Below are 14,803 nucleotides of genomic sequence, written 5' to 3' on the forward strand. Positions count from 1 at the left end.
GCAGCCAAACTGGTGCCAAACATATCACTCTGCTTTCCTTTGGACCACATCAGTGAGGCCAAGATGGGGGTCTTGTTGTCTGGGCAGCCCAGGACTACCAATGGCTTGTGCCCCAGGAAGTCATTTAGAGTGGCGAAGCAAAGGGGAGGGAAAGGGATGCCTAACAAAATTCCCTGCTCTCACGTTTCTCTTCTTCAGACCCCAGCAGCTTTCCCCCACCATAGTGCTCAAAACAAAATCGAATGTGTGAGCATTTAACCCTGCAGCAGAAAAAAATATATATATTGATGGGATTATTTGGAGCAAGAAAAGCTATGGGCAGGGAAATAATTCCTCCAACCCTCACTTGCCTGCTTCTTGACTCTTAGGCAGTGGCGTAGCATTGTTTGCTGGTGCCCAGGGCACGCTAGGCAGGTCACAGAGGATGAATAGAGCCTGCCTTGCCAGCCCAGTCCTTGCCGCCGCTGCCACCGAAGCGATACCCCACCCCACTGGAGCCAAGCAGGGCCATGCTGCGCCACCTGTCAGGCAAATCCCCCCAACGCCTGCAGAGAGAACTACCCTTTGCCTCCCTCTGTCCAAACCTGGGCATCCAGTTGGATCCAAACATAGATAAAATCCTGCTCGTTGATGATCTCAGGAACCATCATGCAAAATTTGGTTATAATATCTTAAAGAAGTGTCCAAATGAATAGTGAAGAGAGAAACTACTTTCCAGAATAAATAGTAGATCCTATTAAATATGGTGGCCCATGAATTCCTTTCTGTGGTGATGTCATGATGACATCCAACCATCCTTTTTTTGGTACTGAGCTATGCAGTGGTGGAGCTTCATGCTCCGGCACTGGGGGCAGAAAGCAGGCGGGGGCATGGCTGGCGAACGTCCTGGGTGTGTGTCACACCACCCGCAGGGATATGGTGCGTGTCCTGGGGGCATGACACTCAGCGCGTGGGGGGCGTGATGGCACCCCACTGGGATCGTGGTGCTGTGGGCGATGCCCCCCCTCTTCCTCCGCCAGTGGAGCTATGAGGCACAGAGGAAATGTACAATTGTAACCAGCGGAGCTGTGTCAAGACATTTTGCTGTCTGAGGCAAAGGACAAGATATCCCTACAAAAGCCAACCAGACCAGCAGTTGAATCTTACATTACCCTCCACCGTATCTAGAGGATTCAGACTTCTTAAGGAGGCACAGGGCAGGCCCCTACACATTGCTCTGTCCTCCAAAACCAATCCAGCAGCTGCCGCCTGAGGCAGCCACCTCCCTCTGTCTAATGGTAGGGCCGGCCTGTGGGCAATCTGCCAACCACATTGGAAATGGAAGCAGTGCAAGCTACTAAAAATGTGGTCAACACATTAAAACCTCTCAGGCATTGCTCACTATATAGAGACTCTTAGCAGAATTTCACACAAAGCCGAACCACACACTCCTGTTACATCAGGATACCGGTATTTAAAAAATCAAAACCAAGAGATAGTGATGTATCCATACAGTTGTCAACATACATATATATGAAATCACAATCTTATGGCAGAACTGCACCTTATTCGTGACACAGAGCTGTCACTGAAAAGAGTATCCTATGTCGAATTTTCTGTCCTATCTCAGCTGCTTTCAGATGGGTGCTTATTATGGTATGGGTGCTTCTCACGCATGGAAGTTTCTTCTAGCATCCACATGACATTGTTTATATCAACATGCCAGCCCATGTTATTTCCTGGTTTAATCCAATTTACCCTTTCTGGGGAAAATCCAATACATTAAGAAAAAGTCCTGCTGCCACTGACCTGTCTATGACAACTCAACGACTCTTTTCCAAATTAAGCCCCTGCCATAAAGCCCCCTTACTCATCTGGGCTCAAACTGAGTTTTCCTGCCATTGCCAGAGGCAGCCAATGATGTTTGGGGAAACTTTTAATCATTTTTTTTTTAGCTTCCAAATGTGGATTTAAATATGATATTATGAATGGTTGTTTCTGTTGCACCTATTTGTTTACTGTTCTTCTGAGATGCTTTGAGCATAATTTGGAAAAGTACACCAAGAACTCAGGCCAATGTAAGTTTCAATAGTGGGAGTGGTCGCTTCTCACAAAGCAGTAGTCAATAGTCAAATACTACTGACTATTGATTTGTGAGTAGGGACCACTCCCACTACTGAAACTTACATTGGCCTGAGTTCTTGGTGTGCTTTTTTCTTGGTGTATTTAATAACAAGAACTCCAACTTATTTAATTTGGAAAAGTGGCATATGAAAAGCTGATAATAATGATGATGGAGGGAAGGGAAGACCAAAGTACTGTATTTTTCGCTCTATAGGACACACCCGACCATATGATGCACCTTGTTTTAGAGGGGGAGAACAAGAAAAAAAAATCATTGTGCCTTCAAGGTGAGTTCAGTCGCCTTCAGTGAAGGCAACCCGAAGCCTCCAGAATGCAGCGGGCTTCAGGTGGCTACCTTGGAAGCCTGGAGAGCGAGAGGGGTCGCTGCGCACTGACCCCTCTCACTCTCCAGGCTTCAGTGAATGCTACCCGGAAGCTTTGGGTTCCTTTCAACCTGCTCTTTGGGGCTGGCGGGGGGAAGCACTGCTTTCCCCCACCGCCAGCCTCAAAGATCCCTGAAGCCTTTGGAGCGCAGCACGAGTTCCTGGTGCGCTCCGCAGGCTTCGGGTTCAAGAGGCTTCGGAGCAAGACTCTCCTGGCTTCAGCGAAAGGAGCCTGAAGCCTGAGGAGCGCAGAGGGAACTCGTGCTGTGCTCCGAAGGCTCCAGGCTTCGGCGAAAGCCACGCGAAGCCTCAGGAGCGCTCCCTCTGCGCTTCGGAGGCTTCGTGTTGCTATCGCTGAAGCCAAGGAGCCTGCATTCACTCCACAGGACACACACACATTTCCCTTTAATTTTTGGAGGGGACGAAGTGCGTCCTATAGAGTGAAAAATATGGTAATGATTTGTTTGTTTCATTTATTTCCCGCCTTTTCCTCCAAAGAGCTTGAGGTGGTGTACGTGGCTCTTCCCCATCTCATTTAATCACCGCATCAACCCTGTGACGTAGGTTCGGCTAAGAGGCAGGGACTCACCTAAGGACACCCAGTGAACTTCATGGCTGTGTCAGGATTTGAACCCTGGTCTCCCAGGTCCTAGTCCCACACTCTAACCGCTACACTATACCAGCTCTCAAAAGCTGGGATAGCTCAGTTGGTAGAGCATGAGACTTAAATTCAGGGTTGTGGGTTTGAGACCCATGTGGGATGAAAGATTCTTGTATGTCAGGGGGCTGGACTAGATGACCCTCGTGGTCCCTTCCAACTCTTCTATGAGTCGATTCTACACATTTGCAAGGAATAGCTCAACATGGAGATACATTTTTTCGGTGACAGCCTTGTGTCTTGCATGCATTAACACACAGCTACACTTACACGGCAAATTAAATTGCACAACACACCAAAGCTCCACAGCAGGTAAAGTTGCAGAAACCGTTAACGTAGCTCCAAAGTATGTTATCAAATACGTAAACACCGAAATTGCAAAGACGGCTCCCACATTCACCAGCAACAAACTCAGCCTCTTTCGAATTCTGATTTCATAAACGCTATAGGCAAAGCTCATCAACAATGCTTCTTCCTGAAATGAAGCTCACTGGGTGGTTATCTTCCTCAATTGCATTGCCAAATATGTATATGGGGATATATTTATACACAAATGCCATATTCAATCTGACATTTGTTCAATTACACAATTCTCCTCTCACAAAAGATATAGGTTGTTTTTTTTTTACTCATTATAAACCAAGCTCCCAAAAGGAGAATCATGTATGAAAATTACTTTTATTTCATTTATTTAGTATTATATTTAAACCCCACTTTTCCTCCAAGGAGCTCATGTTCGGGTGGCATACGTTTTTATCCTCGCAACAGCCCTGTGAGGTGGGCTAGGCTGAGAGGCAGGGACTGCCCCAAGGCCACCCAGTGAGCATCGTGGGGATGTGAACCCTGGTGTCCCAGTTCCTAGGCCAGCACCCTAGTCCAGGGGTAGGCAACCTAAGGCCCGTGGGCCACATGCAGCCCAATCGCCTTCTCAATCCAGCCCATGGACGGTCCAGGAATCAGCATGTTTTTACATGTCCCTTTATTCAAAATGCATCTCTGGGTTATTTGTGGGGCATAGGAATTTGTTCATTTTTTTTCTTCAACATATTGTCTGGCCTACCACATGGTCTGAGGGATGGCGGACTGGCCCATGGCTGAAAAGGTTTGCTGACCCCTGCCCTAGGCTGTGTGGGTTTTGGGTGTCAGAGGGGAAATACGCCAAAATGGGAGGTGCGAGAAGGTGTTCATTTGGGCTTGCCCTGGAGAAAGCGGTCAGCTAATTTGAACCCACAAGCCATCGAGGAGACTGGCGGTCAAACCTACCTGGGGATGCTAGTCAAATACGTCACGACGTTCAGAAAATCTTCATCAGGGATCTCGCTGAAACCTGCGTACTCGGGGAAGGTGATGATGGGTGCACCATCTTTCCCTCTTCCTCCTGCAAGAATGAGTGGACCTCAGTGGGCTAAATACAGATCACGGCAGTCAAATCTCCCCTGCCAACAGCGTTTCATCAAATTGGTGTCATTCACAAAACGAAAACAACATACATCAACTTTTCCCACTAGCCAAGAACTCTTCTGATTATTATTTATGAATTGACCGCGGTGCCCTGGGAACTTGCTCCTGGGGTGATTTATCCTGCCTGAGGAACGTATAGTCTACGGGAAATGCTTACAGGGAAGGAGATGAGGGCAAGCATGATAAGAGACCAATGAAAGCAAATGCAGTTAAGTGCACCACTAAGGTTCTCTTTCAGCTGGGAACAAGGATCATGACCCTATACACACCTCACTGCTGGGGTGGACATCTTTTATTTCTGTCAAAGGCCACATGCCACCTGTACAAAACGAGTCCCCATGAAATCAACCCCCTCACACCTTACATGGAAACCCATTTAACTGAACCTTGACAGCCCATTCCTATTCTTCAGCAAAATACATTTTTGGAGGGGGAAAATTTGGAGTGGAGGATTTTTTTGGGGGTGGGTTGGAGTATTAAGCCCCTGCTTCCCACCTGCTATCGGGACGCAGGTGGCGCTGTGGGTTAAAGCCTCAGCGCCTAGGACTTGCCGATCGAAAGGTCGGCGGTTCGAATCCCTGCGGCGGGGTGCGCTCCCGCTGCTCGGTCCCAGCGCCTGCCAACCTAGCAGTTCGAAAGCACCTCCGGGTGCAAGTAGATAAATAGGGACCGCTTACCAGCGGGAAGGTAAACGGCGTTTCCGTGTGCGGCTCTGGCTCGCCAGAGCAGCGATGTCACGCTGGCCACGTGACCCGGAAGTGTCTCCGGACAGCGCTGGCCCCTGGCCTCTTAAGTGAGATGGGCGCACAACCCCAGAGTCTGTCAAGACTGGCCCGTACGGGCAGGGGTACCTTTGCCTTTACCTCCCACCTGCTACTTCTCCGCTCCAAAATGTCTCATTTCTAAAGCAATTTTTATAAGCGGGGGGGGGGGGGGAGGAGGAAGGTAACAACTATCAGGTTTCTGTTTGTATAGAGGCATTTGTTGGCGCAGAATGCGAACCACACCGAATTTCTCCTGCATCCCTAGTGATCAGTTTCTTTATCAAGCTACAGTTACCAGGGTTTGCGGAGGGAAGCCATGGCACTTAAGCTGGTATATAAATTCCATGCATCTACCTATAGAGATAAATTATAAATGCAAATACAGGAGACACCCACCCCAATTCTGCCTGTATTTGAGCACATTTAACAGCCAAAGATGTTCTCACTTCATATCGCATCACACAGTACATTTGAACATGCTCCCCATGTGAAGATTTCACACGTTTACACTCAGCGTATGCCCTGAGGAACCATGGCTGGCTGTAGTTTCTTAGCCTGTGCATATGCCTGCAGTTAAACACCTGCATGCGCAGACCCCACACTTGCACAACGGTTTGACACTACTTCTTGCAGGAGAGTGTTTTCATATGGGGAAGATTGTAATATGTGGAGCAGACTTCAATTACGTATGGCAGTGAAATGGCTTTGGTGCCAAAAAACCTTCAGAGGCCGGGGAATCAGTGACACCTTGTGGAGAAGACAGGTAATGTTCTGGTCCGGGGGGGGGGGGAGTGGGAAATGCAAAAGATCAGGAATGGATCATACTTGTGTTATTCGCACACACCTTGATAATTACAGAGCAGAGAGGTGCCGTTATTTAACACTAAAAAGGAATGTTCTAAACGCAAAATTGTACTCAAGAGCAGATCCCTTGAAATTAGTGGCACCAAGTTAGCCGTGACCACTATTTCCAATGGACTTGACATGGCTAATGCTGGACACAGCCCAATAAATTTAACATTATAATACCCTAAATAAATGTGCACATTGACAGAAGCAAGAGCTACGCTCTGCCAAAATCCAGTAAAGGGTTTCTGTTCTACCAAAAATCAATTTCATCTTTGTTTTGCTGCCCTTACTCTCAGGTTCAGTTTAGAAAGAGCCACGCAAATATATACTTGATTCTTCCATTTCAAAATATTTTTAAAAAATATTGTATTACTTTCACTGTTTAGTTGTTTGTTGCCACGGGCCCCTCAGGGTGAGAGAAATACAACAACAACAACAACAATAACAGCAGCAGCAGCAACAACAACAACAACAACAGTTATTGTTGCTGCTCTACTTAACATAAAGCATTCTTACTGTTACAAACACATACATATTAATCTCTTGATTAACACACAGGGAAAATTTCTGTAGAAGCTGAGCTTCTGAGTTACCTAGGGCCCTTGTTGTCATGGCTGGGGGCCAAGGAGTGGTGGGAGGCACCTGGTGGGGAACTCCCCAGGGAAGAAGGCTCAGAGCCCAGAAAGTGATGGGGAGAAGAGGGAGAAGACTGGGAGGAGAAGGTGTCAGAATCTGAAGATGTACCAGGACTTAGTGAGCAGGAGAGAAGCTATGGCAGAGAGCAATTCAGACTCCAAGGCTGGAGGGGAAGATGGCCAAGAGGCAGAGATGGGTCACAGCAGGTTTTCTCGGGGAAGGCTCCAAGGCAAAAAATAACCCCCAAACATGCTTGAACATGGAGATTTAAACCACAGACCTGTGCCTGGAAAGAGTGGGACAAATGGTAAATGTGGATAAGCCCTTACATGGTCACAGACATATATATATATGGACGCGGGTGGTGCTGTGGTCTAAACCACTAAGCCTCTTGGGCTTGCCAATCAGAAGGTCAGCGGTTCGAATCCCTGCGACAGGGTGAGCTCCCATTGCTCTGTCCCAGCTCCTGCCAACCTAGCAGTTCAAAAGCACGACAGTGCAAGTAGATGAATAGGTACCGCTGTGGCTGGAAGGTAAACAGCGTTTCCGTGCGCTCTGGCTTCTGTCACAGTGTCCCATTGTGCCAGAAGCAGTTTAGTCATGCTGGCCACATGACTCGGAAAGCTGTCTGTGGACAAACACTGGCTCCCTCTTCCTGAAAGCGAGGTGAGCTTTGCAACCCCATAGTCGCCTTTGACTGGACTTAACCATCCAGGTCTGAAGCTCATCAATATGGTCTGAAGCTCAACATCAAAAAAACAATGATCATGACCACTAGGCCCATCACCTCCTGGCAAATAGAAGGGGAAGAAATGGAGGCAGTAAGAGATTTTACTTTCTTGGGCTCCATGATCACTGCAGATGGTGACAGCAGCCACGAAATTAAAATACGCCTGCTTCTTAGGAGAAAAGCAATGACAAACCTAGACAGCATCTTAAAAAGTAGAGACATCACCTTGCCAACAAAGGTCCATATAGTTAAAGCTATGGTTTTCCCAGTAGTGATGTATGGAAGTGAGAGCTGGACCATAAAGAAGGCTGATCACTGAAGAATTGATGCTTTTGAATTATGGTGCTGGAGGAGACTCTTGAGAGTCCCATGGACTGCAAGAAGATCAAACCTGCAAGAAGATCAAACCCATTCTTAAGGAAATCAGCCCTGAGTGTTCACTGGAAGGTCAGAGCGTGAAGCTGAGACTCCAATACTTTGGCCACCTCATGAGAAGAGAAGACTCCCTGGAAAAGACCCTGATGTTGGGAAAGATGGAGGGCACAAGGAGAAGGGGAAGACAGAGGACGAGATGGTTGGACAGTGTTCTCGAAGCTACCAGCATGAGTCTGACCAAACTGTGGGAGGCAGTGGAAGACAGGAGTGCATGGCGGGGTCATGAAGAGTCGGTCACGACTAAACGACTAAACAACAACAACCATCCAGGGGTCCTTCACCTTTTTACATGGGTCACCAATGCAGGCAAAGCCTGAGTCTTTGCGATGCCACAAGACTCTTTTGCCCGCTCCACAGTGGCATTAGCTCAGCTCAGACTTCAGAATTTATCGTTGGCATGTTGGCCAAAACAGTTTAGCCATCACCTAGGCTGAACTGGCATTCACACCCAGGACCAAGGCCCGGAGCTAAATTGACACGTTTAGCAAAGCAGCTTCTCAGATCGCTCTCTGCATCTAGCCAGTTAACAAAAGATGTCCATCAACGACAGCTGATGGAGGAAGCAGATCACGCAGCTGTCAAACCTCAATCTTCTCTCATTTCTCTCTCTCTGCCTGTCTTAGGGGGAAATGAATTAAAACGAGCTTTGCTGCAGTGCTTATTGTGCTCGGATTATGCAAATTCCTGCAGATTTCTCAATGGTCAGAAACCTGCAGTCATCTACATCTTTTGTTTTCTAAATTCCTAAAGGCATAATGCACTTTAAAAAAACAAAAATGGATTTGATTTCCTTTGCTCAAATATCAACAGTAGATTACTTACAGTAGTGATTCTCATGTATTTTACTAAAAAGGACATTCCAGGGGGGTTATGGCTGTGGGGGGGGGGGAATCTATAAAAGGTACAGATCCCTTTCTCCAGGCCTGAGGATCAGGATAATTAATCTCCCTTACCAGAACTCACAGGCCAAGTCTGACAGGTAACCTGTTTTTGTCTCCACAGTTTGAAACCATGTGCCCCAATGCAGCACTTCTATAGCTCTGCGGTCGGTGCTTTGCAAGCCCAGACAATCTGCTGATCACCAGGGCTTGCAAAGTGCCATCCACAGTGCTATGCAAGTACCAAAAACCAGCTGTTTGTCCATGCTTGCAAAATACTGTGCAAGGGACATTGAAGGTGCTGCCAATCAGCTGATTGCTGGTGCCTGCAAACTCCAATTTGGCAAGTATATTATGTCAGGGGAAGGGGAAGCTGACGTCACGCGCATGTGCAGAAGCGGTGAAACGTGACCCGCGCACGCACAGATGCGCCGTCGCATCTTGCGTTCCGTTCGGGATGCGAATGGGGCTCTGTTCGCATTCCAAGGTACCACTGTATACCTTTAGGAACCAGGCAAAAATGTTCCTCTTTAACCAGGCGTTTGGCTGATTGACATCCAAGGCCCTTTTAAAATGTGTTGAGGAGTGGGGCGATTATTGGGTTGTTCTTGTTTTTATTTTTATTGTGTATTTTGTTTTTTCATATTGTCACCACCCTGAGACCTGCAGGTATAGGGTGGTATACAAATGTTGATACGATACGATAATTTTTATTGTCATTGTCACATACAGAACAACGAAATTGAAAATCTACATCAGACATTCAGAAACCAATAAGCCTGCTATCCCAGCTGTCCCAGCCTTTCTGATCCCATCACTGCTTCCTGCACCTTCAGTTTTGGGATAAAATGTGGAAATCCTTTGCATAAACATGGTTTTTAGGCTTTTGAGCTCTGGGCATTCCAGTCCTGGGTTTTAGCAGATAGAGTGAGCTCTAGATCCATTCATATATATATATATATGGCTTTCCCTTTTTCCGTTAAAGGGGAAAACAGGGCACTAAGCCGACTTCCAAGACAAAAGGAAAGAAAGCTAGCCAAGGAAACGAAATCCCCTCTAATATCTTTGGTGACAGTTTGTCTCAGAAGCTCCTGGTGTGCATAATGGGATCAGTCACATAGGTGCAGACTGCACACTGGACTCGTTCGCACATAATTCCAGGCTGTTATTACAAGATGTTGAAATGGGAAGAGGGTGGGTTGCCATTCCCTTTTTCTCCTGGCATAAAAACAATAAAATCTACCAAGGCTTTAGCAACAGCTTCACTCTAACTTCCAGCTATACATCTTTTTCACAGAGGCTTTATGTACATTAGAAACATACATACATACATTTAAATATTAATATAATAATACATTAATTCTGGGCACCGCAGTTTCTGAAGGATATGGACCAGCTGGGATGTAAGCAGAGGAGGGCGACCAAGATGCTCTTAAATTTTTTTATTTATAAAAATATAGAATTAGACAAGCTCACGGGGAAAATTCGGAACTGGCGAGACCAGAGATTTACCGAGGACTGGAATAAATTTACAGAGTATATTAAGAATATATGTGAAGCTCAATTAACATTTGTAGGTTTTCAAGAAGCTCTGTGATAATAATGGAAAGAAATATTGTTTTACAATAATTGTTAAGATTAATTTGGTTAAAAAAAGAAACACAATACAGATGCAAGAAATGTGAACAATTGTGAAAACATGAAAATTTCCAGAAAGGCTGAAGGAAGTCTGAAAGTGGAAAGATTAGAATTGGATGTATAATTTAAATGGAATGTTTTTCTTTTATTGTTAAATTTGAAAATTTTATAAATAATTTAAAAAAAAAAAAGCGACCAAGATGCTCAAGGGTCTGGAAACTGAGCCTTATGAGGAAAGGTTGAGGCACATTTACACCACACCCACTGCAACTCATCCTCAATTCTAATTCTTCTGTTAAACAGAAGAAGAAGAAGCAACTCACCTGCTCAGCTGAAACCTGGGTTCTTTTCCCCATTCCAGAGCTCCCAGGCCCTTTCCCTAAATCTTAGGGTATGAGGCTCAAGAGACCTAGGACTTTGATTGTAGGGACAGTTTTTCACATTTCTGTATTGTTGTTGTTACTATTATTATTATTATTATTATTATTATTATTATTATTATTATACTGCCCTTCATCTGTAGATCTCAGATACATAATAAAAACAATGACAAAACAAACCATTAACCTCCTTCCCCCACCCACATTATTGCATCAATTTATAATGTTTTAAAACAAGGGCCTCACAAAAATTCATCAACATTTTAGGGTCCTTTTCTTCTAGTATGCACGTATTAATGCAATTCTGCCGAATATACATATTTTTACAAGCAATTTCCCCAATATAATGCATTGTTCTATTTTATTTTCACCAGCGTGGGTTTTTACACCTGTTTACCCCCAAACATATGCTGTTCTGGGTACATTTTTTTGGTTGGGGAACTGCATTATGAAATTCAGAGGCACTTGAATATCAACTGATATCTGTGTTTTGGCTCATGTATCCCAGTCACCTATCACAAACTGAATTTGCGTGCTGTTTCAGGAAGTACAGAATTAGGTAGGTTTGCACTGAAATGCAAACCAAACCCAGTTTTGCCCCTGCCCCTACCTAGCAGCTGCAGCAGAGCTTCTCCTGGTGAAGGAGTGAGGACCAAGGGTCCACCTGGGTCCACTTTGGAGAGCCAGACTGAAGCCATTTTATAAGAAGCAAGCTAAAAGCTAAAAGCTATTTCTCTCCTCTGCCTGCACACAGCATTTTTGTAAAGGCAGCAAATGTGGTCAGAGCACTTCACACCTGCTCTAGCTATTGACCCAATTCCCGTAAACAGACCGAGAATAGAGCGAACAACAGGAAAGATGTAGCCCACCACAAAATAAGGTGAGAATACGGATGGCCAATGTGGTTTTACAAGGAATTGGAAATAGGTCAAGAGGATTTTAAGCCATCAGTGCCACCTAGTGGATAATGCAGCTTGGAACCGAAGGGCCACCATCAATTCTTTAATTGGTTGAGCTTCAATGAATATGCATAAAGGGGAATGTTTGGGGGGTGAGTTTAGAGGCTGAACTTTGCTTTGCCTAAGGGGATAAAAACTGTCTGCCCCTGGTGTTCGGGGGCATTCTCTCATTTTTGCTGAATGTACCCACTTTGCTTTGCTTGTCTGACAAATAAACCAAAGTCAATAAAACTTCTTTTAAAAAATATTGCTGCCTGGATTTTTCCATTCTGGTCTGGATTCTGAAGTCTCCAACACTGGTTAGCTGTCAACGGGCAATTAAAGGGGTGTGTTCTACCAAGAGCTATAAAACAAATGAATCCCATCCCTTACCTGACAGGATAGCAAACTGCCGGTGAAGCTGTTCTATGATATCCACAGCAACGAGAGGCCTGATCTCCTGTTGCATGATTTCATCTGCGCAAAAAACAGAGAGAGAGAGTGGGAGTGGTGGAAATGAGGGACACCTCCAGTCACTTAACTGGGAAGAAGCTCTCTTGCAGATCTCCACAGCAACGCAAAGAAAGATACCTTTTCGACTTGACCATAGGCTTTCATTTGGTCATATGACTCTTGACGGCACAGACACTTGTCAACAGAAGAGTCCCATCTCCAGGCTGATTGCTTTCAGCATTTGCCCTCTTGTGTTTTGCAGAAACGGGCTCTTCATAAAGTGAGCCTTTGCCAGTGCTGATCGCAGTGTAGCTGAGGGCAATGAGCTTCATGGACTATATTAAATCCAGGCGTGAGATAAAGCCCCTTTTCAGTCCTTTGAAACAGCACTGCCTATTTTTGAGCAAAATACTGGTAAAGCAGGCCTGCCCCCCCCCCATCTGAGTAACAAGCACTTCATTCTTCAAAAGTTACAGAGCACACAATGTTCCCAACAAGTTCTTCTTTCCTCTCTGCTTTTCCCCCTGCAGCCAGGCTTCTGGAAATGTGGCATAGTCCTCGCCAATAGAGATGGCCAACAGTTGATGGAGGGGAAAGCTCAACTTCTCCCCAAGCCTCCCCACTGATTAATCCAGGAGAAGGAGTGTACACCTGCCCTGCATGCTTAACTTGGGTTTATACCAATGTCCCATCTCCACCCCAAAATAAAATAAAATAAACTCATCAGCTTATGCTCTCAGTAATTGGCATTGGGGCTGTGCACACACTACACCTTTACAGCCACTTGAAACACATTATTTCCCTCACAGAATTCTGGGGATTGTATTTTTGTTCAGGGTTGCTAGGTATTGCAGCTCTGCGCAGGGAAAACTACAGTGCCCAGAATTCTTTGAGGGTAAGGATGTGTTTTGAGTGTGCTTTAAAGGTATAGTGAGTACACGACCCAGGAGGAAGTGGGAGGCATTGTGAATACACACATACATGGCATAAAGTACAAGAAATGACTTTAAGCTATATTTTTAAAATGGTAATGGCCTTAAAGGCCATTCCAGTTGCATGCCTGTTGCCTGAGAATCTGCCTGATAGAAAGAAAGTGTTATGTACTGAGTTGAATAGGATCCAAAAAGCAGCACTCTGATTGGTCCTAGAATAATAGGATTCAGAATGTAGCAGTCTGATTGGTACTAGAACAATGCAGCAGTATGATTGGTCTGCAGGAGCCACCCAATCCAGCTGCAGGTGGAAGTGAATCCGCAACCTGATTGGCCTACAGGAGAATCCCAGAATTAGCCAATCACGTGCGACCCATTGTGTAAATAATGTATATAAAGCAGATATTTTGGAGAAACTTTCATTCCTCACTACTATGAGCTGAATAAAGAGCATAAAATCCACACTCGACTCCGAGTATATGGAAGGAAGGAAGGAAGGAAGGAAGGAAGGAAGGAAGGAAGGAAAATTTTATTACTAACACTTAAGAGGCTTGCCGAAGGAATGGGAGTGGTTTTGCTTGGGTTCCCCCTCCCCACTCTCCTGTATGTATATTTTATATGAGGTTGCTTCTAAAAATAGACTAGTCCCTGGTATTGAAGGCTTTCCCCTCCTAACCAAAGGAATTTTGTAGGAAAGGGATAAAAGATGAAGTAGTTAGAGTGGCCAGCTCTTGGAACAAAAAAATGCTGGTCCCTGGGTGAGGCCCTTTCCACATCTAAGGGGAGAGCTAACGGAAAAAATGTTATGTTCATCTTAGGTGTACGAGAATTGCATGCGCTTACAAGCAGATTACTGTCGCCAAGCAATATCAAGCGACATCAGTACCAGACATGATATCCACTCCTGACAAACCACAACACAATCCAGCCGATGGCTGTTTCACAGTCAGAAAACAGAAAACAAATCCATACCCTCCAACATGTTGCAGCCCAAACCGGGGTTGTTTGTCTTCCACGACCCGCATGAGAGCACGGAGCCCCCCAAATGGGTAAGGTGTATAACTCGAAATAGTGAACCAAGCCACAGATTATACATCATGTTACAAACATGCATTATGTACCTGCCTGAGCGCTGAAGATTCGATTTATTATATTCCTATGCCATGTTTCATTCAAATGAATCCCAAACAATAACAATAAATAACAATAGCATGATAGAACGTGATAGAACATCACAAATATAGCATAAATCATACAGAGAAGTCTTCATAGAGAGTAGTCTTCACTGAAACAACCACAGTCTATAAAACACTGCAAGCAAAGCAATAACTAAAAAAAAACCTAAAAAATAAGATCCCTTCCTAATAAAAGTGGGTGCCAAAGCCTTTTCAGTTGTGGCACCCCAAACACCCCAGAGAGGCTTGATGGGCATTATGACTGATATCTTTCTGGCACCAGCTGAAGACCTTTCATTTGACTGCAGTGGAAGTCAGCGGTTTGAATCTCCGCAATGGGGTGAGCTCCCGTTGCTCGGTCCCTGCTCCTGCCAACCTAGCAGTTCGAAA

The 14,803-nt window shown here is 45.3% G+C and overlaps 1 protein-coding gene across 6 annotated transcripts in view; it reads right to left on the reverse strand.

Moving 5' to 3' along the window:
* The window catches only part of MCF2L2 (MCF.2 cell line derived transforming sequence-like 2), a 207,151-nt gene that overhangs the window by 155,293 nt on the left and 37,055 nt on the right, over nt 1–14,803 (reverse strand). For 5 of the 6 annotated variants that reach the window (XM_083739151.1, XM_083739155.1, XM_083739152.1 and 2 more), the window contains 2 exons: nt 12,247–12,330; nt 4,408–4,522 (listed from right to left, as the gene is read on the reverse strand). In XM_083739151.1, the coding sequence (XP_083595277.1) occupies nt 4,408–4,522; nt 12,247–12,330 (199 nt within the window). Of the gene's footprint in view, nt 1–4,407; nt 4,523–12,246; nt 12,331–12,444; nt 12,610–14,803 lie in introns of those variants that run through there. The other variant, XM_083739154.1, reaches the window with a different exon arrangement.

The sequence above is a fragment of the Podarcis gaigeae genome, assembly GCF_964106915.1.
Source record: "Podarcis gaigeae genome assembly, chromosome: 5".
Classification (NCBI taxonomy): Eukaryota; Metazoa; Chordata; class Lepidosauria; order Squamata; family Lacertidae; genus Podarcis; species Podarcis gaigeae.